Raw genomic sequence first — 24,057 nt, 5'->3', positions numbered from 1 at the left:
GTAAACAGGACACCAGGGGAAACAAATACTCAGAATCTCCACCGTCCTGCAATTAATGTTGTCAAAAATATCCCCAATCATGTAAGCAAAGAAAAATGTGCAGTCAAAAGAACACTGCAAGAAACGATCCACATCAATGGGGACTGTGTAGCAGTTATTCCCACCAAGGTTTACAAAAGCTCCCTGAATCCAATGAGAGAAGGACATTGTGGGATCAAAATCACACAGGTTGAAACTGTGAACCTGCATGCGGCGCCTCCCATAATTATCCCTGCCAAGACTGCCACTCAGCTGCCAAGCATCGTAAATCCAGGAAACATGGGGATGGGCATGTCCCACAGACCAATGGGAGAGAAGAAGACTTTGATTCCAGGACATCCCACAGGTTTCCCACCTAGGTTGATAAGTGACATGAAACGTACTCCTCCACCACAGGCAGCTGTGAAACGGACTCCTCCACCACAGGCGGCTGTGAAACGGACTCCTCCACCACAGGTGGCTGTGAAAGACAGACCCAGGGAGATCCACCCCAAGAGCAACACTCCTCCACAACTTGTGGCAGTGGGGCAGAAACTACAAGGCCTGAAAGCAGCCCCTCCTTCCCTGAGTATTCACTTACCTGCAAATGGCCCAGGGAGATCTTCAGCGCTCTCGCTCGGTAAGGATAATGTCACTGCAAATGCATCCTTCCTGATGTCGCACACTGCGCGCAGGACTCCCACTGATCCCTTATTAAGCAGACAGCCTAAGGTGGCGGCAGGCTCTGCTCCCACCGACTCAAAGACCTCTGCTCCTTGGACCCAGGCGGGGAGGTGCAGCGAGAGGGTATTTGAACCCGCGCCAGAACCCGAGAGTTTCCCCGTTATCTCGTCTGTGTTTTCATTGAGTCAACCACCAGGGGAGGTCCAAGGCCCCATGCAGCCGCTGGTAATGGCTCTACGCGGCATAGTGATGAGTAAAAGTAACTGTTCGGTCGCGACCACGCCAGCGGTCACGACCACGCCAGATCGCATCAAGATCACCAATGTCATCACAGAGCATACGGGGGACCCGCTAAAGTCGGGATACTGCCCCCAGGTGGCTACAACAGATGTTTCATTCACCCACTTGCAATTGTTGCCGCAGGGGGTCAGTGAGACTGTGAAAATTGAAGAGGCGGATAACTTTTTCCAACCGATGCAAACGGAGAGCCATGACATCAAGGAGGAAAAAAATGGCACCATCACAAATGGCACTCCTCCTGCTCCAAAAGCCCCGCCACTCCAACACACAGAAACTGAGAATCATGACATCAAGGAAGAAAACAATGGTGCTCCTCCTGCTCTAAAAGCCCCGTCATTCCAACACACAGAAACTGAGAGCCATGATGTCAAGGAAGTAAAAAGTGGTGCCGTTAGAAAGGGCACTAAGTGCAGGAAAAGTCCTGCTCCAAAAGCCCTGTCACTCAAACACACACACACTGACAACAATGACATCAAGGAAGAAAACAATGGTGCCCTTACAAAGGGCACTAAGTGCAGGAAAAGTCCTGCTCCAAAAGCCCTGTCACTCAAACACACACAAACGGACAAACATGACATCAAGGAAGAAAAAAGTGGTGCCGTTAGAAAGGGCACCAAGTGCAGGAAAAGCCCTGCTCTAAAAAGTCCTGCTCTAAAAGCCCTGCTCTCAGCATCTCCACAAGAAGCTGTCTCCACAATTGCCTCGCACACGGATGCATCTGCTGAAGGTCCTCTACAGCAAACGCCACAATCGCCAACAAGTGAGCAGGATGTCTCAGGAAGAATCCTGAACCTCACAGTCTCTTTGAAAAAGATGCAAGGCTTCTGGAAACAAAGCAAGAAACAACTGAAACTAAGAAAGATGTCCAAATATAAGATTCAAGCTCTCATGGGTGGTCTAATTGACGGTGAAGTTCTTCACACAACGCCACTGAAGGACGACCAACTGGTGAAACGACCAGGCCCAAACCAACCTGTGGTGGTGCTCAATCATCCCAAACCCCACGTTCCCAAGAGGGGAGCAGGAACGACGACTGTTGTGGACACGGGTACCTCTGAGGTCGTTCCAAAGTGCCAAATCTTGAAGATGAGGTTGAACAAAGTCGTGGGGCAGAAATATGAGGTGATGAGTTGCACCGTAAGAGTTTTTCCCTGAGTCACTTAGATAATGGTGTTAATGGACATGAAAAGTGTAAATTTACATTGAAATGACAAGACAAGTACCACAACAGGATGATGCTGACATTGGAGAATGTTGAGATCTGATCTCAAAGCATTTCCTGTATGGGGACATAAGCGGAAGATGTTGACATTTGAATGACAGGACATTACGTAAAATATTGTCTATATATATATATAGTCGCTTCATGTGTAATGCAGTTTTACTGCCATGAGTGATCGAAGAGTGATGGCCTCCTGTAGCTAGCAGTCACCGAGACAGATAAGCACTGTACGTTTCTCAAACAAGTCTTGATATTAGGCTGTGCAGTCATCTTGGACCATTGGTAATGCATGTATTGTATATAATGTATGTCATTTTACAAAGATAGTTTGCTTTCTCTTGAAGTCCCACCGGTAGCCACTTTGCGCAGGACCCCCCCCCCCACACACACACACACACACACACTACCTTATTTCACATAGAGATGCAAAATGGAACAAGTGAAAACAACTCAAAATGCATCATTACTACGGCATCACCGAAACACACAACTGGCATCCTCCCCCCCCCACACACACACACCCACACACACTTTAAGTGAAAGTTTAAATGGCTGTGTACATATTGAATTTTCATCACCCCTGGGACCTTGAAAATCGTTACGACCCCATTGTATAATTTCAAAATACATGGGTATCCATGAAGAAATTGCATTCTTCCTTCTTGAACCTTTTGCCAATTTTATTTTCTTTCTTTGTCCTACACAGCATTATGATACTGGTGCGTTCTTGTTTAAAATGTATTCATGATGTATAATATTCTAGGCCTATGATGACATTTATAGGTCTTGGTTGCCCAGTTATATCCCTTGATTATTGTACATATTGCTATAAATCTAAAATATTATGCCTGGTGTTCATACTTTATCTAAGGAATAGCTAACATTTCATGGCCTCTTCGGCAGCATTTCTGTTGTACATTACTTGATTAGATGTTAGTCAAACATTGGCAAGTGTCTGGAGCTGCCGTGCAGTCGTCATCTTTGTATAAACAGTATACTTGTTTCGACAGTGTTTGCTAATTCACTCTAAATGTTTTACCCTTTCTTTCTTTCACTCATCTGTGTGATAATTCATCTTCCTGTTTAGTGGAAAGTTTAACAAAGTTGTTTTAATATATATTTTTCATGATCATTATTGTTTCATGCTCTTATACAGTATAAGCACATGTGTATCTTTTCATATTTTCTTTAATTAAAACAAAGTAAACTTTGTCACAGTGTGTATACCCACTTAGCTTTTACAACAACACACTTGCATCACAACCATAATATAACCTCTGTGGAGGAATTGTGGATCTTCTGGATCCTGACATTCCTTTGCCTGGCTGAAAGAGAAGCATTATTAGAGCCTGTTGACATGAGACTGCAATGTTCCTCAAGGGGAATGGCAAGGCTTGTTAAGAGCCTCCACTGTTGAGGGAAACCTTAAGGGAAAGGCGTCTTAAGAGGCTCCGCTGTTGATGGAAAACAATTAGCCAGTTAGGTGTGTGTTTATCGGTGTGTGTGTCACTGAGTCCTATTCTCTCCTGAATAGTCCTCAGATGAATGGCACTGTGATACAGATTTAATTCCCTTGTGGCCATGTGCCCATTTCTTGATCTCAGAGTATTTCTAGGGTCCCTCGTTAAAGGGAGGAGATGTCTAAGGGGACTAGGACTCCATAAAGCAAGTTTGTGCTTGTAACTTTTTTGTGTTGAGAATAAAGCACCTGTAAAACGTAGTTACTGTACTTTGTGTTTGTCATCTTTGGTTCAATACCAAATGACATGAAAGCAATACAAGTTTGAAGTTGAACACATTTGACAAGTCTCTCAGTGAGGGAAAGGGCTGTAGAAGAGAAGAGGGACACTGAGCCGGAGGATAATGTAACTAGATAAAACTATTACAATCACTGGTAACTCATAAGACATAGGCTACGCCCTCTTCACTATGTAATGTCAAGGGACTATTAGACCTCATTTAGACCTAGTTTTTAAATGTGACCTGTATCCAGATAAGTATCTGGATAAGTCCAGATAAGTTACAAATGTAAATGGTGTGTAAAAGATCTGAACAAAATATGAGCCAGGCTACCTCCAGATGTGGTCAGGGAGATCTGATCACGATGCATTTACACCTTGCATTAGCATGCATTTTTCCTTATCCAGATAACACCCAGATAACTTATCTGTTAGCTGGGTTATGCAGCTATACTCTGATTATGACCTTACTCCAGTTAAGATAATCACATAAAGGCATTTACATGACCATTTCAGATAGGATAATTGTTAAGATTGAATCATTAGTTTGCCTGTGAACATTATATACAGTCAATGCTGTGAACATACACAAATATATACCATGGCGTTTGGATTGTACCCAATTACTGTTGTCCATCGTGAACATTATACATGTAAACAAACACTTATGGATCACATTAGATTAAACCATTACATTAAATGATTATTAGATAATACAGCTGTTCAAACTACACACTTTATAATCTTAATATTTAAATCACAAATAGTAACTTTGGTTGTTGATATAGGGAAACAATGAAATAGAACATATCGATGTGGGGCAATGGTAATTTAATCAGACCTTAGGTAGTAGTGTGTCGAGGTGAATAGCTATTGGGACGATAATTAAAACACTTACGCATTATGATTAATCAATTTAGTATATCATTCACATTATTCTAAAAACTCATTGGAGTCATTAGAAATACAACGTAGAGATGAGGACTAAACTAAGAATGAAAATAATTTATGGATTTATAACGTTTATGGCTCTATCCAGAAAGGTCAGTATTTCCTATTGCGGTAAAACAAGAAGGGAGAAAGCAATTCCTGATCCTATTATAACATGACACAAAATGTATACAATTATCTAATGTGACTGTTAATTGTCCAACATCAATTCAATAGAATTCAGTCTTCTGGTCCAGATAAAAAGTATAATAATCTTATTTTAATTTGTGTAAGCCCATGTCTTTGAGGAGGTCTGCAGTCTGATGTGGCTTGTAGATAAAACATGTACATTTCAGAAGAGTTTTCTGATTGGTGGAGGAGATCACCCCTAGTCCTGGTCATGGTCAGCATCAATGGGACACTTTTGTAGCTTTAAAGGTGAAGGGTCATTTTTGTTCCTGGGAAAGAATGTTACTCATAATAAGAATCAACTGCAGCTGGTGTTTGCTAGGGTTAGGGTTAACTCCAATTTAGTAACTGTTTCTCACTCCAGTCTACATTTCAACCGTAAGTCACATTTAACGTTTTTGTTATTTTAAGCCGAACCCAAACTATAACCTAAGCCTAAGCCTAAACCTAAGCTTAAAGGATAAGTTCACCCAAAAATTACAATTCGGTCACAATCGGTCAATTCTTTTAGTCCACAAAACCATTTGTCGAGTTTTCCAGGGAATGGGGAATGCGAGTGGGTATTCTAGTGGAATGAGAATGCATTGGACGGTACCTCACTGTTTCTTAGTCCAAATTACCTGAAAAGGCTGGAAACTGCTTTTCGGCAAGCTGCAAGTACCGGTAGTTTAGTGCGTTTTGGCTTCTCCATGCAGGTTACTGTGTGACCTTTGTGACCTTTTCAGTGTCACTCGGCCCAAATGAACTGAAAACGCAGGAAAACAGCATTTGAACAGTCTGTCTTTAGGCATTTTGTGTAACGTGTGAAGGTGCCATTCTCAGTGTTTCTCAGTCCAAAGGCTAGAAACGGCTTTTTGGCAACCTGTGAGCAGTTTAGCACGTTTCAGCTTCTCCAGCACCTCCCAAACAGTCTGAAAACACAGTTTCTCCTTTCAAACAGCATTTAAACACAGAAAACACAGTTTCTCCCTCCAAATGGCCTGAAAACACACAGGAAACAGCAGCATGTCTTTAGGCCTTGAGCCAGGAACAGTTTCGACTCATTGCTGTTTCGACTCACAGTTTCGACTCCCCAGACCCAGTAAAGTTGTGCCAGTGCCATTCATTCTCACTGCGTCTCAGTCCAAATGACCTGAAAAGGCTGGGGATGGTTTGTTGGTAAGCTCTGAGCAGTTTAGTGCATTTCAGCTTCTCCAGCACCTCCAAATGTTCACGCCCAGAATATGACATCATTGGCAATACCAGCCAAAGATACCACCACTTTGGTGAGTATCATGCATTCAGCTCAGGTGTTTGTCAGATGGAATTCAGGAGGCGAAGTAATAAAAAGTACACAGCACACAGTTCTGTGATTTTCCATAGCTTATTCTTTTAATTGAAACAAAGTAAACACTAACAATTTGTATACCAAGTTAGCCCCCCCCCCCCCCAACTGGTATCACTCGAGATGCGATCATGAACATAATACAATCTCAGTGGATGTTTTGGGTGAAGTGCATTGCATATTACTATAGGCCACAATGAAAGTGAACATTGCAAATGAAAGGGGAAAAAAGACATGTCAGACAGGATGAAAGAGTTATCTTAGCTGAAATGGCACGTGTTTTATACTAGCAGCTCGTCAACATCTTTTTTTGTTACTGGGCATGTCAACACACAGTTATCTGGGAATTTGCTTGTTGTCCTCCCGTTGATGAGCACGATTGGGAAGATGGAGTGGAATTTGATAATTTCTGCCACAGAGTCAAACATCTGAGGAAGAAGAAGATGTGAGTATTATGAAGGTACTTGTTGAAATAGCTTTTTGAGTTTGTGTACTCACATCATTTGCCCGCTGCCCTGTTCCGAGGGCGTACTTGCTATTGCTTTCCAGGAACCGGATTTTGACATTGTAGACTTTCCTGCCATGATACACGGCCAAGACCAAGGGTTCACTGATGGAGTTGTTGGAACAGTCTCGCACCAAAAAAGCCCCATCCTAATGTGGTCAATGTCATAATATCAATGTCAGATTACAACATATATCAGATTAATCTCCACATACAGACATGTACAGTATTGATTTAATTGTATATTACAAATGATACCTTGTTCACCAGGTGTAAGGCATGCTCAGCTTCTGCACGATTACAAGTCCCAACATACCAGTCTTCTTTACAATAGGTCTGGCAAATAAATTTAAATTTTCCATTTTCACAGCAGCCATTTTGTGTCTAAAAGGCACGAAGTAATTACAGGTGCAAGCAGAACATTTACAAGGGTTTCCAACTTCCAAACCATTTAGCTGTTCCAGTGCTGGTGCCCTCATTAATGTTTTGGTTGCACCTGTGTTACTTCCTGGCTTGTAGACACAAACTGGCTGCTGTGAAAAAGGCGGATTGAATGGGCAGTGAATTCATGTCTATAATCCAACTTTACTTCATTTTGTGAAACTACACGACATTTTCATTTCTCAGTGTGTGGCACAATCTATAACTTTGCTTTATTCAATAAGTAGTACCTGTTGAGGCTTTTCCATAGGAACAAACTCATGTTGGTCAATGTCTTCTTTAGTCTGAGGCCACTCGTGGTGCTGACGCTTTGTTGATGTCCTTTCTATGAGTGTGTTTTTATTATTTACTCATTGTTTAAATAATTCCATTAAATGTTCTGTATTATTGAACAATATATGTTCTGTAGATCACTTACCTAGATTTTGATGTGACCTAAATAAATGGTAAGAGTGGATACAATTAGTATACTATACAATACAATACAATACATTACAATACAATACAATGCAATACAATACAATATACATTCATACTATAGCCTAGGAAGGAAAAGGCTCACAGAACTGCACCTTTTGTCTATTTGATGTTGAGCATCCAAATCCAAAGAATGTCTTTGATTGGTGTGGTTGGTTGAATCACTTTCAGAGCTCTGTGCACCTAAAATATATTAGACATTATTACAGCTGTCCAAACCTGGTTTCCCAAGTGCTGAATTCAAAGTTAGTTCTCACCTGTGGTAGATGCACTGAATTCTGCCTGTTAAGTATGGAAAAAAGACAAACTAATTTAAAACAATATGCCAAGAAAGTAAAAATGTATTTTCTAGCAAGGACAAGATTTTGCTTGTGTGGAATATAATATTTTTCTCATTTAAACACGGTGAATTAAGGTGCTGCATGTTTTGACCACTTACATTTTTAGTTGCTTTCTGTCCACTAAAAAAGAAAAGGGAAAAAAAGAGGGGTTTATGACAACACATCAACCTTGTTGTTGGCTGTTGCAAAGACAGGCTCCAGAGGTTCATTTCTGTAGTAGATTATATTTCTACCCAGCAGATGGTGCTAGTGCTACACTGTATAACATGTTAGTCATTATTTAGTTATTTGTTATACTGTATTAACCTGTATTAACCCTAACCCTGCAGCTGTAGGGCTTCCCTGTCTTGCTCAAGGACACTACAGCAGGGAGGATGTTTGTTATTATAGGTTTGTTATTATAGGGGTTTGAAACCAGTAGCCTGTAGCCTACTACAAGCTATCTTAACAGACCCGCGATCTGTCACTTTGATCTGGTTTGACTGAACAGGATCAAAGCTATCTAGTTTAACGATACTACGACGCTGGTTTTCTACTCGATAACTGAAGCTGGCTTTATCTGGGATCTGCCTGTGCACGCGCACGTTTTTCGCTCGTGCACAGGCGCGCGTCCACGCGAAAGAGGTGCGCTAGCCAATCACATTATGAACAGCTGAGTTGATCCACGCCCACACCCATTTCCTCATTCAATGAAAGCGCAGTGCGTGATCAGAGTTTTAGCATATTTAATGTAACCTATGTCAGAATGAAAATCTACGTTGGATATAGTCTGCTGAAGGACTGCTAAAGCTGCCGCTTGTATTCACATCAGTCATTTGATTTACTTTGATCAGCGATTTCTGTCCCTTAAATGTGTAATCTCAGCCTATAAATTTCCACAATCTGTAAACCTATTTAGACCATAGATTTACAAACGCATGCTCAATGAATAATGATCTCTATCACTCATTATGTGTGTAGTTGCACTGATCGAATAATTAATATATAAAATAATGATAATGCTGATGCCTAATATAAAAGAGAAAACTGCTGAACTGAATTGAGACGATGTGGGCATAGTTTTCATTGATAAAAACTAGCCTATTTTTGCTCATATATTGGCATACAGCCTACAGGACACAATTCCAGCTGAAACATGCAAGAGTAGCCTGCATATTTAGTAGCCTATTGGGGCTATCCCATATTTATCCCATATCTATATTATATGTATAGGCTTTTCTGGCATGTAGGAGAATATCACCCTCACTCCATTTGAGGCTCCGTGTATGATATGCGCTGCGTGATTAATAGTGATCATATTTCTCCACGCATCGTTGAGCTGTTGAGACATAAAGTGGTAAGTAGGCTTAATTTAATTATGTAGCCTACAGAGCCACAAATGTTTTTCTTGTTCTATTCTCAGTTGACTGCAATCTATTTTTCATATGGCGATCTTATATGAATGGTGAGTGACTCCAGAGAGCCGATTATATGGGTCTGTCATGGATTTTGATCTTATCCTCTGAAGCTAACCTGGTCGGGACCAGGTTAGCTTTGCAGCATGAGTTGCCATGGTGATTAGAAGTTAACTTGCTTTGTAGTACGGCTAAACCAGGGTTAAACCTGAAGTTACCTCGCTAAACCACTAATCTTGCTTTGTAGTACAGGCTACAGGCCTCCCAGCTGAGGGATAGCCACTATGCGCTACCTGCCCTGCTGGTCAGCAGTTTGGACAACATTCTCCTCTCAGCCACCACACTCACAGGCTCCAGGCAGGTCCCCAGGATAGACCCTGCCCTCCTCAGCAGCTTGTCTAGTCTGCTAGTGTCTGCAGCTTTTACTGTATGTTGCTGCCCCAGCACACAGCTGCAAAGACGAGGGCGCTTGCCACCACTGACTGATGGAACGCGTAGACTAGCATGGGTCCACGCATGCCAAAGGACCTGAGCCTCCTCAGGAAGTACAGTTGGCTCTGGCTCTGGCCCCGGTGTTCCCGCTCCAGTCCAGTTTATTGTCCAAGTGCACTCTCAGGTACTTGTAGGACTGCACCAAGTCCACATCCTCACCCCCAATGGAGATGGGGGAGATTGGTGTTTTCTTCCTTTTGAAGTCCACCACCATCTCCTTGGTTTTTTAATGTTTATTTGCATGTGGTTCTGGTTGCACCACTCGACAAAGTCATTGACCAGTACTCGCCCTCCTGCCCCCCCCCCCCCCAACACATCCGACAATTGCAGAGTCGTCCGTGTACTTCAGCAGGTGACAGCACTCTGAGTTGTACCTAAAGTCGGATGTGTAGAGGATGAACAGGAAGGCAGAACGGTCCCCTGGGGTTGACAGGGCTGTGCTGGGAGAGAGCGGGGGATTCCAGCTTTCGTTCAAATCAGGCTGAGACTCTGATTTGCATAAGCTGTGTTTGGTTGGGCCCAGGGGCGGAGCGACCCTATCAGCCCAGAGGGGGCGAAGCTTTTAGGGGGGCCCACGCCAAAGAAAAATTGGCCTTTTTTGCATGTTTGAATCTGTTTTAGCCATATTTAGTGGAATATCTCATTTTAAACACACCAATGTTATTGTCTATTGATTGAATTCCTCTCACACTCACACCACTGACTTTATTAAATAAAGTCATTTTAAGTCGCAACTGTAAAATAGCTGATAGCCCCTATATCCGGAAACACAATTTGTCACTCATTGAGCCAAGTAATATTATGTCCAAGAAAGCCTACAGTGAAGCCACTTTATAGACAAGTTTGTTCTGAAGAAGACAAAGAAAAACACAGGTTGCCAGCCAGGCCTCTTCAGATGTTTCAGCACCGAGGCACCCTGTCTGCCCCTGTCTCCCTCTCCCTCTCACACACAGACAGGCGCGGACTGCATAATCGGGCACGTCGGGCCGATACCATCTGCCCCGGGGTACCCTCCGCCACTGGTTGGGCCAGTATCAAACGAACACAGCCCCTCGCTGTGATTGGACGGCGAGTGTGAAGCAAAAAACGACAAATTTGCATATCGTGTTTGATCCCCCTTGAGTTTTAGAGCCGGCACTCCGCTCTTGGAGCAGAGGGGGCAGTACTCTGGCTGCCGGCGGAGGAGGCATTTCCTCCGGCCTTAGGGACTCAGCGAGTGGGTATCGTGGGTCTCCGACTGTGTTCTGGAGCTTGAGAACGGCGACGTCGTTAACGTTACGGCAGACTTCCATGTTGTTAGAGGAGTGCCTGGCAACATGGTGGCCGAGCGTAAAGGCTTTAAAGGGAGAGTTTGTTTTGACTCAGACATAAGAGGAGGGGGGAAGGCTTGTGTTTCTCTTTTGCTAGGGCAAGAGGGGTTTTACACGTTAAGTTGATTTCCGCCGCTTTTGAAACTTTACGCGGTTTTCCTGGGGCAGAGACCCAGAAAAGCAGTGTGTGGGATGGGTAGACACTCAGCCGCTCTGCCCGCTCGACTGGAGCGGGGAGCAGCAGTAGGTACGGCGTGCAAATGCCACAGGCACACGAAGCATTTGCTGTGGAGATCATCCGGGCTGATGCAGGCAGTCTGGCAGAGTTGACAGGTTCGCACGCCCGGGGGAACGCGACCGTGGATCAGCTTAGGTCTAGCGCCGCGGTAGGCTCCTCCCCCGCCTGCTGGACGCTGCCGCTCTTCTCGATGGTCGCTCATGATTTCCTCTTGCTTGCTAGAAGTCTCTCTGGTAGAAGTCTTGTCTTCGCTAAGTTGTGAAGAAAATGGGCGCAAATTCATATATGCAGAGGATGCGGACCTAAGTGAGCAACGCTGTCTAAGGTTATGGTGCGAATGAAAGTCTTCAGTGTATCGCTCTCGCGAGGATATACATCCAATAAGCGAAGCCTAAAAAGGGCGGAGCTGTATGAAATAAGACTGATTCTTTAAGTCTTTGGTTATCGATGGAGGAGACCTGCAACAACACTGAGTGAAGCTGTTAACATAGTCCATTCAATCCCATGGATTGTTTTGTAACTTGTGGTCCATTCCATTTGCAATGGGAACTCGGAATATTGCAGTTGAGCGACGTCACACCTGGGTTGTCGCCGTTCCATTTAAAGCCAGGGTTCCAGCCAGGGTTAACTAACCAGTAGCAGGTTAGCCATTGTTAGCAATAACAGTTGATAAGAACACATCTCACGGTATTTTGCGGGGTTAGGGTTAGACAGTACTGTGTGTACAACTGATCTGATGAGACACAAATAAGACCCCGAGTTTGGCAGCTAAAATCCGATGGCAGGTGACATCCCCAGCTCCCAGGAGAAATGGAATGGCCCATTGGACAATAGTTACCTTTGTGGGGGCTGTGTGCGCTAGAAAGGAGAGAAGAGGGATCATTCGCTTTATGAACAAGCAACACAATAACCCCCCCCCCCCACACACATACACACACACACACACACACACACACACACACACACACACACACACACACATACAGACGTCATGACAAACAGACTCAACAATATACCATGCATATGTTTATGACAGATGCTGTGTGTTTACCTGCTCTCTTGGCTCCACAGCTGGCGGCTTCTCATCTGTGAAGAGAAAATGTTGAAACTATGCTATGTGTACAGAACCGTGGAATAAATTTGCCTATATGGTCCAAAGCAAAACTCTCTAGAGGAAATGTTTTAAGTTGATTATGCACAGTTACCCAGTTGGGTCCTTCTTTTGCTTGGCTTCAGCTTTCTATTTACAGCAGGTCCTGCGTTTCACAGAACAGAACAAATTTGCCACCATGAATCTCATCATGTCTATTTATATCATTGTTTATCACAAGCATGTATCAAAGAGGCCATTTACAGCTGGCACTAACATGCGTTTTGGGTGATCAGATTGCAATCAGATTGCAATCTGATCATTATATATACGTGTATATATATATATATATATATATATATATATATATATATATATATATATATATATATATACACACACACACACACACACACACACACACACACACACACACACACACACACACACACACACACACTACATCATGCTGCATCTGGTATAAACAGATAGATTAATGTCTCTAACACTGCCACCTCCACCAACAACAAAATTATGTATGTATTTTATGCTACAGTTTTGTGAGTTTACCTGGATTTAATGGAATTTGTCTCGGTGGACGTCTAGGTGGGGTATCGGAGTTACCCTGAGGAAAACATAGCATAGGCAGACATTTACAGTAGGCCCAAAAACATCAAACTAACTCACTAACTCACTAACAACTAACTACCCAACTACCCAACTAACCAACCAACTAACTAACTAACTAACTAACTAACTAACAACTTACACTGGAGTTTGAGCACAGGCTCTGCAGGCTCTGAGCAGATGATGACCTTGGAAGACTTTCCCTGTCTGGAAAACAAAAGAAATGTATGATCATCCAGGTTGCTGTTATCAGTGAGTTACAGTCAAAGTAGTGTTAGAAATGTTTGCTGACACTTTAAATAGTTTTAAATTGTCAGTTGTTCCAAATCCCTGTAGTAAATTGCAGTAGCGCCGGGCACTCTATCGATTACAGTGCGAGGAACACACAGAACGTGCTCAAGCTTAAAAGCCATATATAAGATTTGTGAATCTGCAGCTGTGAAGCTGTGACCGACTGTGGGCCACATGCACACAGGAGAGAGAAGAGAGTCTATTCACACTACATGCTTCTTCTCGCCCCTTCCAGCTCCTTGATAATTGTATAGCCTATCTCCCACAGTCTGACTCAGCCAACAGATGGCCCTGGAGCCCCACTAGCAGGCATGCTCACTCAGCGTGAGCTCTGTCTCAGACCCACACTGCTTTCATTCTCATCAGTTTCCAATGGAGCTGTTATTTTTGCCTGCGCTTCACTCTCGACTCAATTCTAATTATGTTCACTGGAGCTTTGCTGTGCAGGCGAAGAAAATAAACTCACCTTCACTGTGTCAAGTGGAGTGCAAACAATACAGATTTTTTTTTGCAACGTTGGAAGTATTGATTAATGCTTAGGTTTTTGATGCTTAGGTGAGTTCAGTCTATATTTATGAACCGTTTTCTATTTTTATGGCATTTCAGCTTTTTTGACTTGTTTAAACTAGGTGAAGAGACACAGGAAGGATGAGAGTGATAGAAGATGACATGCAGAGAGGGTCAGATTCACTCCTTGGATGTGACAAACACTTGGTTTTGGTCTTGGTTTGCACCTCAGCCCACTGAGGTGCAACAGGCGCTTTTTCTGTCTTGCTGGTTTGATCATCAAGGTTATTAGTGTAAACAAAAACTAAAACTAAGATGAAAAGTCGGACTTGCTGTTAAAAAATGTATTAATATTGTCATACACGGAAATAAAGATGCGTTGTGAAAAAACTAAAACTGAAGTAAAGTGATCGACTTGTAAAATTATAAAATAATAAGCATGCAAATTAAATAAAAATATATGCAAAATAGTTTTGGTTTTTATCTTTTTGTGCTGCTGATGACCTTTGGTTATTATTTAAAACACTTCTGCATCTACCAAAAATACTACTAGGCCTACTGAAACTAATTAAAAACTAAATTAAAATGACAAAAACCTAAATCTAAAGCCAAAATTTTAATCAAAAATGTAAAACTAAAACTAAAAATGAATCAAAAAAGTTTAAAATAAAAAAACTAAAGTGTAATAACTGTCACAGGCTTGTTTGGTCCTACCTGCATACTCTCTGTCATCTGCATGCAGAGGTTTGGCTGGCTGAATGTTCACGTTGAGTACGTCCTCCTGGTCATTCTCCACCACATGGTACTCCGGCTCCTCAGCGTTAAGGTAACATCTCTGTTTGTTCTGCCCTTTCTTGCTGCGTTCCTGTAGAGAGCAAAGTGCAACTTATTAAAATTAGACTAGATCAGCCTGCAAAACCACAGGACCAGGGCCACAGAACATTGTTCTTATGCAGACATCTTACAATCTAATCCAAGGCTAAGTATGTGATTTATCAATTCTCTTGTTGTCAACTCAGTGGTTTACATTGTTTCTTCCAATTTTCTGTGATATATTAAGGCTAAAACTAAATTATATTCTCAATCAATGTGTGAATGTTCTGGAAATCATTATTTCTTTCAACATGTTCTTTGCAAGCTGGAGCAACCTTTTCTGGCCTGGCCCAAATACTGACAGTGCCATATTAATCAACAAAACACAATATCAGCTATACCCGAAAGTTTAGTATAGCAATTTAGATGCTAATGTGCATCTTAACCAGGACTTGGTTTCCCAAAACCATCTTGACCCAAACATCATCTTATAATGGTGCAAAGCTGGCACTAAAGCTGCTCTTAGGAACCCCTTAACTTAACTTGATAGCTGTCTTTAGGCCAATTAAATTGACAAAGCCAACAATAATATTCAGTATTTTCTCTTTTTGTATGATCGTCTCTCTGTTCCATCCTGGTCTGACACTTCACCCATTCAGAGTGGTTTGCTGTAGTTAGATCCTGAGCACATTCAACACTGATAAGCAGGGGAAACTAGCACTACTTCCACAGATTTCCTCACTTTCCTCACTTCACAGACCCACAGACCCACACACAGCCTGGGTAAACCCAGCCCCCACGTGACCTGATCTCAGACCTGCTCACTAGTCACTACGTCACTAAGTCACTACCTTTGTGACTAGTGAGCAGGGTCTGTCTGAGAGCAGGTCACTGGGGGCTGGGTTTACCCAGGCTACCACACACATGCAAAGAAACTAGCACTGGCACTACTATGCATTGCAAGAGTGCCAAATAAACAAAAATATAATGGTGTGTCTAATAAGTCTCATTATAATAACCTTTCTGTGCAGTTTTCTACTTCAATCATCAAAGCAACTTGTGTAATGCGTCAATTAATGCAGTTCTTTGACGTTACAAGAGTTCTACATAATGTGTAATTTAATAATAAGCTGATTTATGATGAGGCCAAGTTGAAATAATAATGATTAATTCATTGTATGAATGACTATAACGCATTTCAAGTGTGTTGATTAAACAAATAAGAATAACATTGAAAATATAAATAATGATAATATCAGCACAACCAAACGTGTTACGCAACACTTTACACAAGTTGAATGCATACACCTGAAGTTGAATGAAATGGAAGGAATTGAGGAATATTTAGCATACAAAAACCAGATGTATTCATTAGACATGGCTGCTTTTTCTTGGTTTATATTGTGCTTTTATGAATTTATACATCTCATAGTCTGACTAAAGATTGACACTTGCTGAATAGTTACATGTTTCATATTTAGCAGTAATGGTGAGTTTTAGCTGTGGATGCTGACAGAGCTTTCACATTGTAGTATCATTTAATTGGTCACACCAAAATACCACCACCTAAAATAATGTTAACGGAAGCTCTTGACACTACTGGGTCTTATTTGGCAAGTTTCCCATTAATACCAAAAACATTGAAAGCATAATTCTGGTCTGTTCCTGCAAGTGACAATGACAGGTAGAGAGCAGCATCTCACTCCTTTCTCATGTCTGTGCTAAAAGGTAATTACACGAGGAGTCGCGAGCTCCAAAAGTTTCCCCGGGGAACCGTCATGCGGAACCAGCAGGAAAATGCTGTGGATATGGCCACCATAACTCACCATTATCACAGCAGACTCATGGCTGTTCCTTCGCTCTGCAGCTAACGAGGGGGAGAGACAAAAACGAAAAACATCATTAGTTTGGCATTCAGCACAAGAAGGTGGCCTTCCAAGATACTGTCCTTGAATTTTTTTCTCGACCTTTACACGCAATAATATGAATTCTTTATGCACTATAAACTTTGCTGTTTCGGGCCCCATTATGACATCCTGTACATTTTCAGCATTCAGTGCGAAAGCAAGTAGATCTGCATTTACTGAGAACCACAGTCTTAGATGATCAAAATTAGATTTTATTGTTGAGAAGAGCACCTGGGTTGCGAAAATATCCCTCTGGTAAGTGGGTGGTGCAATTAGAGGAGCAGCTGTAAATGGGATACATTTGGTTAGTCTTCACAACATCACACTCCGCCTCAGGATCAGTCAGTCATTCTAATGTGATTAGATGTTTATCTCTATATTATGATGATGATGATGATGATGATTATTATTACCGTATGTTTATTTGTTGGTATATAATACAACAACAACAACAACAACAACAGCAATATTATTATTACCAGCCAGGACAGCGTGTGGCTGGTATTGTTGTCTGTGTGTGTCATCATGGCATAAATGTGATCGTGGAGACACCTATAATGTAGCGGTTTTTACAGAAGCGGTTTTGAGTACTTTGCCAGGTGTCTGACTGTGGACAGAATTTATCAACACAATAGTGTCACAACCTTGCAAGATGCAGTCACAAAGCTTTGTGTAGTTCAGATCACAATGAAGGCAGAGTTTGAAAATGGGTGTGGTCCGAGCAAGGGAGCCAGAAGTAAGGGGGTAGGAAGCAGTGAAGGGGCCATTGCCCCCCCCTTTATGCCCCTGGCCCACATTTAAATCATCCCCGTCTACTGATCTAGTAGTGCAATGCAGATAACATTCAACCCAGGCACGTGCACAGATAGACTAGGTGGTCCTCAAGCACCTTCCCCTTTTGGCCTCTGACTAGATATAGTAAGTGCCCTTTTTGACATATTTTACTAATTATTTTTCAAATTGTATATTTTAGTTTTTTAATTTGGCCCATGACATCAATTCTCAATTAAAAGCATGTTGTAATGCCTGACAACAATTGCCTTTGAGTTATAATTCTTCGAGCCCGCCTGAGCCCCGGCCTGCCCATCCCTCTTCCACTTTCCTTGTCACAGCCGCCACAGTTGAGGCACACAAAACGAGCAGCATTCACATCTCCCTGCCCTGCCTTCATTGGTGACAACCAGCCAGGAGTCAGGACCACAATAGAGTAGCCTACTGTAGGAATGAGTCAGGACCACAATAGAGTAGCCTACTGTAGGAATGAGTCAGGACCACAATAGAGTAGCCTACTGTAGGAATGAGTCAGGAAGACGGACGCTAGCACCTCCGGCTCTTACGTGTAGAAGTGAATGGGGTTTTTGTATGGGGATTTCAGTCAAATGCATGAAATAAGGTCTGTGGTCAACAAAAGTTTATGAAACAGTGACGTTTGTGTTCAGCAACATAATCTTTGCAAATGAGGACCACTTTTATCACTTTTGAAGCGTTTTCTGAAAATCATCATGCCTGCGGTGCTCTATTGTGGTCCTGGCTGGCTGTCACCAATGAAGGTAGATCAGGGAGATAAACTTCATAAACTTGTGTTAACCACAGACCTTGTTTCATGCATAATCCCTATACACATTTTTTTATGTAAGAGCTGGAAGTACAGGGACTTCTGGGTATGGGTCATGCCATGCAAAGTCTCAAAATTATAAAATCTTTAAATCAATTCTAAGACAGAGGTTTGGACATACAGGCAACTATTAGAGATGCTTACATTTGGATGCGTCTTAGTTTTGGTTAAAAGCCTTGTTGTAGCATGTTTTTGGTTAAAGCATGCAAAGCATTACAGCAGTCATGGCAAGATTAAATAACAGCTATTCCTCTCTGTATTTTATTTCTCTGTTTGAAATTTGATATCTAAATTTTCGCAATGATCCTGAGAGAGAAGAGACATGACTGAGCAAGATTTTTGGTGTGTCGCTCCAAGTTAAGGCACAGGTCCAATTGGATTCTTGGAGACTTGCGTAAGATACAGAAATAGAGAATAGAGGGCATGGAAATGTGTTAAGGGCCTATAACAAGAACTTCAGCTTTATCTGAAATTAAAATGTTGATGTCCAGCTTCTGCTAGCAGCTAAACAGTTACAGAGAGGCCATTCATTTGGCTTGACTGAGACTGAGTGGTACAACTGGGTATCATCAGCATAGCAATGGAAGGAGATCATATGATTAAGTGACCCAGAAGAGAAGAAGAATAAAATCAGTCCAGTCATCAGTGGACACACAAGGAATTTTCTATCATTTGAATATAAGAAAGCCAATCTAAGACAGACGGTGACCAAATCCACTGTCGCAAGAATCAGTCCAGCAAAACTGTATCAAACGCTGCACTTAGGTCAAGCAGGACCAACAGCAGTCATCGATATCAGGAGGGAATATTAAAGTATTCATCTTAAATAAATATCTTGCCAAATCCCCTTTTATTGTACAGTATTCACCGTAGATAGGCTATACCAAATATCGCTCAACTAATACAGACTCTTTGAAAGAAAGAAAAACTTGAGAAATAAAATGGCAAATTTCCACAGATCTGTCATAGAGGCTTAGAGAGAGATGTAGCAGCACATGGATTATGAATGTGATGCAAATACAATGGCAGGCTTTGAGAAAATCACGACGACCGATAGGACAGGATGTCAGGATTGACACTGCCTGGAGTTCTTCAGTCATTCAGTAAGTCGTGCTCCAACCCAAATGAGCAGTAATCAAGTCTGACAAGGAAATGACTGAGTGACAAAGGACCGCTACATTTCTGACTTGGACCTTTGCATCATGTCTTTGCACTATGCGTGAGATATGGCTTTTTGTCACACATTCTCCATTTGTGTCACATTTGACAAGTCAATTAAATAAATAAAAAAATCCTTAGAAAATACGTAAGAAGAGGAAGAAGACAATTATGGGGTCACAAGGACCAATCAATCACTCAGACTGTTTTTTTTTGTTTTTAATCTTTACAAAAAGTCAATGCCCCGCCATAATTAAATATCCTTTTGTCTGTGAAGGAGGACAAAGCAGGAACTAGGACCCAAAAGACCTTGGAGTGGATTTGGCACTGTGGTACAGCATTCAGTGAGCTGGCTACTTTGTAGAGCTTACTGGGCCAGGGGAAGATGTTTTGGATGAGATGTCTGAAAGGCAGAAGATTAGAGCTCGCGTCTGAGGCTGAGCAGCAAGTCTAGAATGTAAACTTCTCCCCCATGGAAATTGGGTGCTGAGGATTTGCGGCTGCTCAAACCACTAGACTACTTAAGGATTTGCAGAGGTGGAAAGTACTCAAGTACAAGTAGGCCTACTCAAGTACACAAGTACTTGTACTGTTAATGTATTTGTAGAATGCTATACGTTTACTCTTACCTGAGTAATTCAAATAATTCTACTCAAGTACTTTTAAATATACACTCAGTAAATGTTGTTCAGCTGTATCCCTGCAAAAGTACCTCGTAGAGACTCACGGATGGTGACGTTGGATTACATTTCCTCTAAATTTTCTTGTGAACCTCCAACCTTAAAGTTCAAACTACGCCTATGCACATTAGCCTAAGACTCCTATTATGCTCAATTCAGGTCAATTTTGACCCGTTTGGAGTTAGATAATTCTTATTATCCTTCTTGTTTTTTATTTGGAGAAGGCTTCAAAACAGCTATCTGAACACAACAACCAATGATTATAATTGGATTTGATTATTATTATTATTATTATTATTATTATTATTATTATTATTATTTTGTTACATCTGTGGGGTTCCGTGTGTGGATGATTCTGTGGATATTTGTTTACTCAACTTGACTCAAACTATTGTTTGGGTTGGATTTGATACACAAAACTAAACTCTAATACACAGAGGGTTAAGTAGCCTAAACTTAAACTATGTCATGTTGTCAGGGACTCAATTTCCCAGGGCTCTAAGTCCAACTATCCTGAACTATCCACACATACAAAGACTCATTCAGATTTTTAATACAGTATCTGTGATTATGTTTGTGCATAATTTGGTTCCAATTACTGTATATTCCCATGTTAACAAACAAGGAAAGGCTACATTCCACTGGGGAAGAATGACAATCTACATAGCCTATAGGCAGAATCTACACCTAGTTATTATGATTTTTATTTAACAATTAGTCAAATGTGTGCACCAAGATGAAGAAAAGAAAATATAGCCTATAAAATATGACTTGGTGAATTTTACTTTATTCGACCAGAGGAGGTGCTTTTCAGGATTTTACAGGACTTTCCGGGTGTTTCTCAGTGTTTCCAGGATGCCTTCAACTTGATCATTTTAGGTATAGAGCTGGGGAACATTGAACCCTGAGAACATTGAACCCTGAGAACATTGAAGCCTGGGAACATTGAACCCTGGGAACATTGAACCCTGGGAACATTGAAACCTGGGAACATTGAACCCTGGGAACATTGAACCCTGAGAACATTGAACCCCGGGAACATTGAACCCTGGGAGAGCACATATTTAGGCCTGGGGAACATTGAACCCTGGGAACATTGAACCCTGAGAACATTGAACCCTGAGAACATTGAACCGTGAGAACATTGAACCCTGGGAACATTGAACCCTGGGAGAGCACATATTTAGGCCTGGGGAACATTGGACCCTGGGAACATTGAACCCTTTGTCATGTTCCCATTAAGTGCCACATAAATCTGGGGAACATTGAACCCTGAACCCTGGGAACATTGAACTGACCCCCAATCTTTCTATCACTCCCATAGAGCTATAGAAGAAGATAGAAACATATGCTAACAGCTGAGCGACTTGACAAGCAACACACTTCAGTAACAAACTAGTAACTAGAACTATAAGGACAAACAGGAGTTTGGGCATGAATTGTGAAACGCCAGCAGACATCGAGCCAGCCACTCACAGGCCCAAAAGGGAGACTCAGTCAGACCTTGAGTGGATTTGGCACTGTGGTACACCGTACAGTATAACACTCAGTGGGATGCCTAGTTTGTAGAGCTTACTGTGCCAGGCAAAGATGTTTTCGGATGAGACAGATGAAAGTCAAGGGAGATTCACACCTTGGAGTGGATTTTAATCGAAGCACAATTCACAACTCCGGTAGCAAATATGTCTGTGTTTCAAAGCCCGTCTCCTCTTTGCACCTCATACATGTTGTTTGAATCTTTTCCCTTCTCTTTTTTTTTTATTTTTTATTTTTTTCAGCAGACCAACAATGCTTGGGGGCTCTGCCATTTGCTTTTTACAGTACATGTATACCCACTGAGACAGATACAGGAATTGAAAACTGAGAATAAAATTCAGTGACAACCTACCTCTTTAGAAGGCTGTTGTAGCACAAGCGCACTCAATGGCAGACGTTCAGCTTCACCTTGAACCAGCATCGGTGAGCGTCCAGAAATTTCTGCCAATTTGGTCTTATGCTCTAGTCTCCAATCGTGCTATCACGCCCATAGAGCTACAGAGATACATCTGCTAAGGCGGCTGAGCGACTTGAGAGTCGAGCAGCCCACTGCAGTAACCCGAAATCACTTCCTGTGTGGTGACTCGCTGGCCTACAACTAAGGTCTTCACTGATGCATTAGATGTCTGACAGTGGCAGGTCTGTGGTGGGCTTCTTGTGCAGCTGTGCTCAGACTTGCCTGGTGTTGATGTATACAGTTACAGTATTAGGTGTGGGTATATGCACACAACATTTTGTGGATGCATTCTTTCTTTGTGATATGGTTATTCTGTTCATCATTTCTACGACGGACGATTATATTATATAGATATAATCTATTACAAAAAGTGATTCACACAGGTGTTAAGTACCAGGAACCCTTGTGGTTTCCTGTGTTTCCTTTTTGCCATGCAACACTACGTGCCTGTTCACAGCGGACATAATATTCACAAATTTCTGCAAGCCTTTTTTATCAGTCAGTATGAGACTACAGCTATGTATATTGTGACTGCACAAAAACTGAAAATGAGTGACATCTTTTTCTAACAGCATGCGAGAAAACAGGTGCATTTTCTCCATAAAAATCCCCTTGCCCCTACTGTATGTCTCAGATTCTGGCCCCCACCACTTGTTCAGTAAGTCAGGTTCAAAGCAGTTTTCCAACGCTACAGGTATTTCTCTTAATTTGAGTCGGAATGTTGTGACATTTCAACACCTGTTCTCCAAAGTGCAAAGGGTAGCAGTGTGTGTCATTTACTCTTTTCATTAGGTCATCATCCCCCCACCTGGGTGCATATCAGGCAAAGGGGGGACGGGGGTAATTTCTCTTTCACATTTCATTCAAGTTTAACCTTTTTAGAGTGATATTTCACCTTAGTGGAACATTTCACTTTATAGCGTGCACACTCTACAAGTTCAACTAAACTCTCTGACTGCTTTAAATTCCATTGTTGATCATAACGTTGCCAGACTCTGGCCACATCTCCAGTACTTCAGACAATATCAATGTGATGGCAGTATGTTATGGTGACTAACAGGAGAGTGCGGAAAATGCCACGACAAAATTGCATCTAGTTTGAACGATACACCAAAAAGAGCTATTTTTCAAATGAAGCGTGATCATCTGCTGACTCATGTTGAGAATGTGTGCTGAATCATGCCAAGCAGCATGCTATGTTTTCAGCATTATCTGTGAAGTTGGGTTTTATTGCCTTAATAGGGCATATTCTAATAAATAGAGGTTAAGTAGATTAGTTCTATACGTTTGCTGCAAGTCCAAGAACTCATATGGATGATACTCTGGTCATAAGTTTAGTCTCTAACCTTTAAGCTGCTGCCACTTCAAAGATGTGCATGACAGTGACTGAGCAAGAGGACACGAAACTTTGATCATATACTTCATTAGCATGTCACCTCAGACAAGACAGGACACTGCTTTCATGCTTTCAAGTCTGAAATGTACCTAGATTTGCTAGAAATATGAAAATGTCAGCTCTTCGCCAACTAGGACGCTGCTTGACGACATCACTAGGTTGACTGTACAGTACAGTATTGTGCAACAGTTACAAAAAACAAATAAACAAACAAACAAAATAAATAAATAAATAGTCTGATTCAGAATTTATTCATGCTCCCATTGAGCTGTGATGCCAAACTGACAGTCACAAAAAAAAGTTCAGGCTTAGTTCACAGTGAAAAGTCAGTGATCATTAGCATATAAACTTCCGAAATGACTGGCCCTGGTTTTAA

At 41.8% G+C, this 24,057-nt stretch overlaps 2 protein-coding genes across 3 annotated transcripts; one reads left to right on the top strand and one right to left on the bottom strand.

Moving 5' to 3' along the window:
• The first annotated feature begins 58 nt into the window (after positions 1 to 58).
• On the top strand, positions 59 to 3,477 carry znf518b (zinc finger protein 518B). The gene has a single exon (XM_083651665.1). It carries the CDS (start codon positions 193 to 195, stop codon positions 2,155 to 2,157), a length of 1,965 nt encoding a protein of 654 aa, XP_083507791.1. The 5' UTR covers positions 59 to 192; the 3' UTR covers positions 2,158 to 3,477.
• Positions 3,478 to 6,512: 3,035 nt separating this feature from the next.
• Positions 6,513 to 22,316, bottom strand: clnk (cytokine dependent hematopoietic cell linker). 2 transcript variants are annotated; one of them, XM_083651299.1, is made up of 16 exons: positions 22,181 to 22,316; positions 16,759 to 16,799; positions 14,834 to 14,984; positions 13,464 to 13,528; positions 13,265 to 13,319; positions 12,810 to 12,860; positions 12,656 to 12,690; positions 12,443 to 12,462; positions 8,269 to 8,290; positions 8,087 to 8,111; positions 7,925 to 8,012; positions 7,771 to 7,787; positions 7,583 to 7,677; positions 7,170 to 7,247; positions 6,905 to 7,060; positions 6,513 to 6,834 (listed from the first exon to the last, which is right to left on the bottom strand). In XM_083651299.1, exons 2-16 carry the CDS (start codon positions 16,759 to 16,761, stop codon positions 6,688 to 6,690), a joined length of 1,008 nt encoding a protein of 335 aa, XP_083507425.1. In that variant the 5' UTR covers positions 16,762 to 16,799; positions 22,181 to 22,316; the 3' UTR covers positions 6,513 to 6,687. The 2 variants fall into 2 exon arrangements, with proteins under 2 accessions (XP_083507425.1, XP_083507426.1); XM_083651300.1 differs by lacking the exon at positions 7,170 to 7,247.
• Positions 22,317 to 24,057: the final 1,741 nt, after the last annotated feature.

The sequence above is a fragment of the Poromitra crassiceps genome (genome assembly GCF_964638095.1).
Source record: "Poromitra crassiceps genome assembly, chromosome: 15".
NCBI lineage: Eukaryota > Metazoa > Chordata > Actinopteri > Beryciformes > Melamphaidae > Poromitra > Poromitra crassiceps.
Note: the sequence above shows the minus strand (reverse complement) of the source record. Positions and strands in the feature narration are given on the sequence as shown.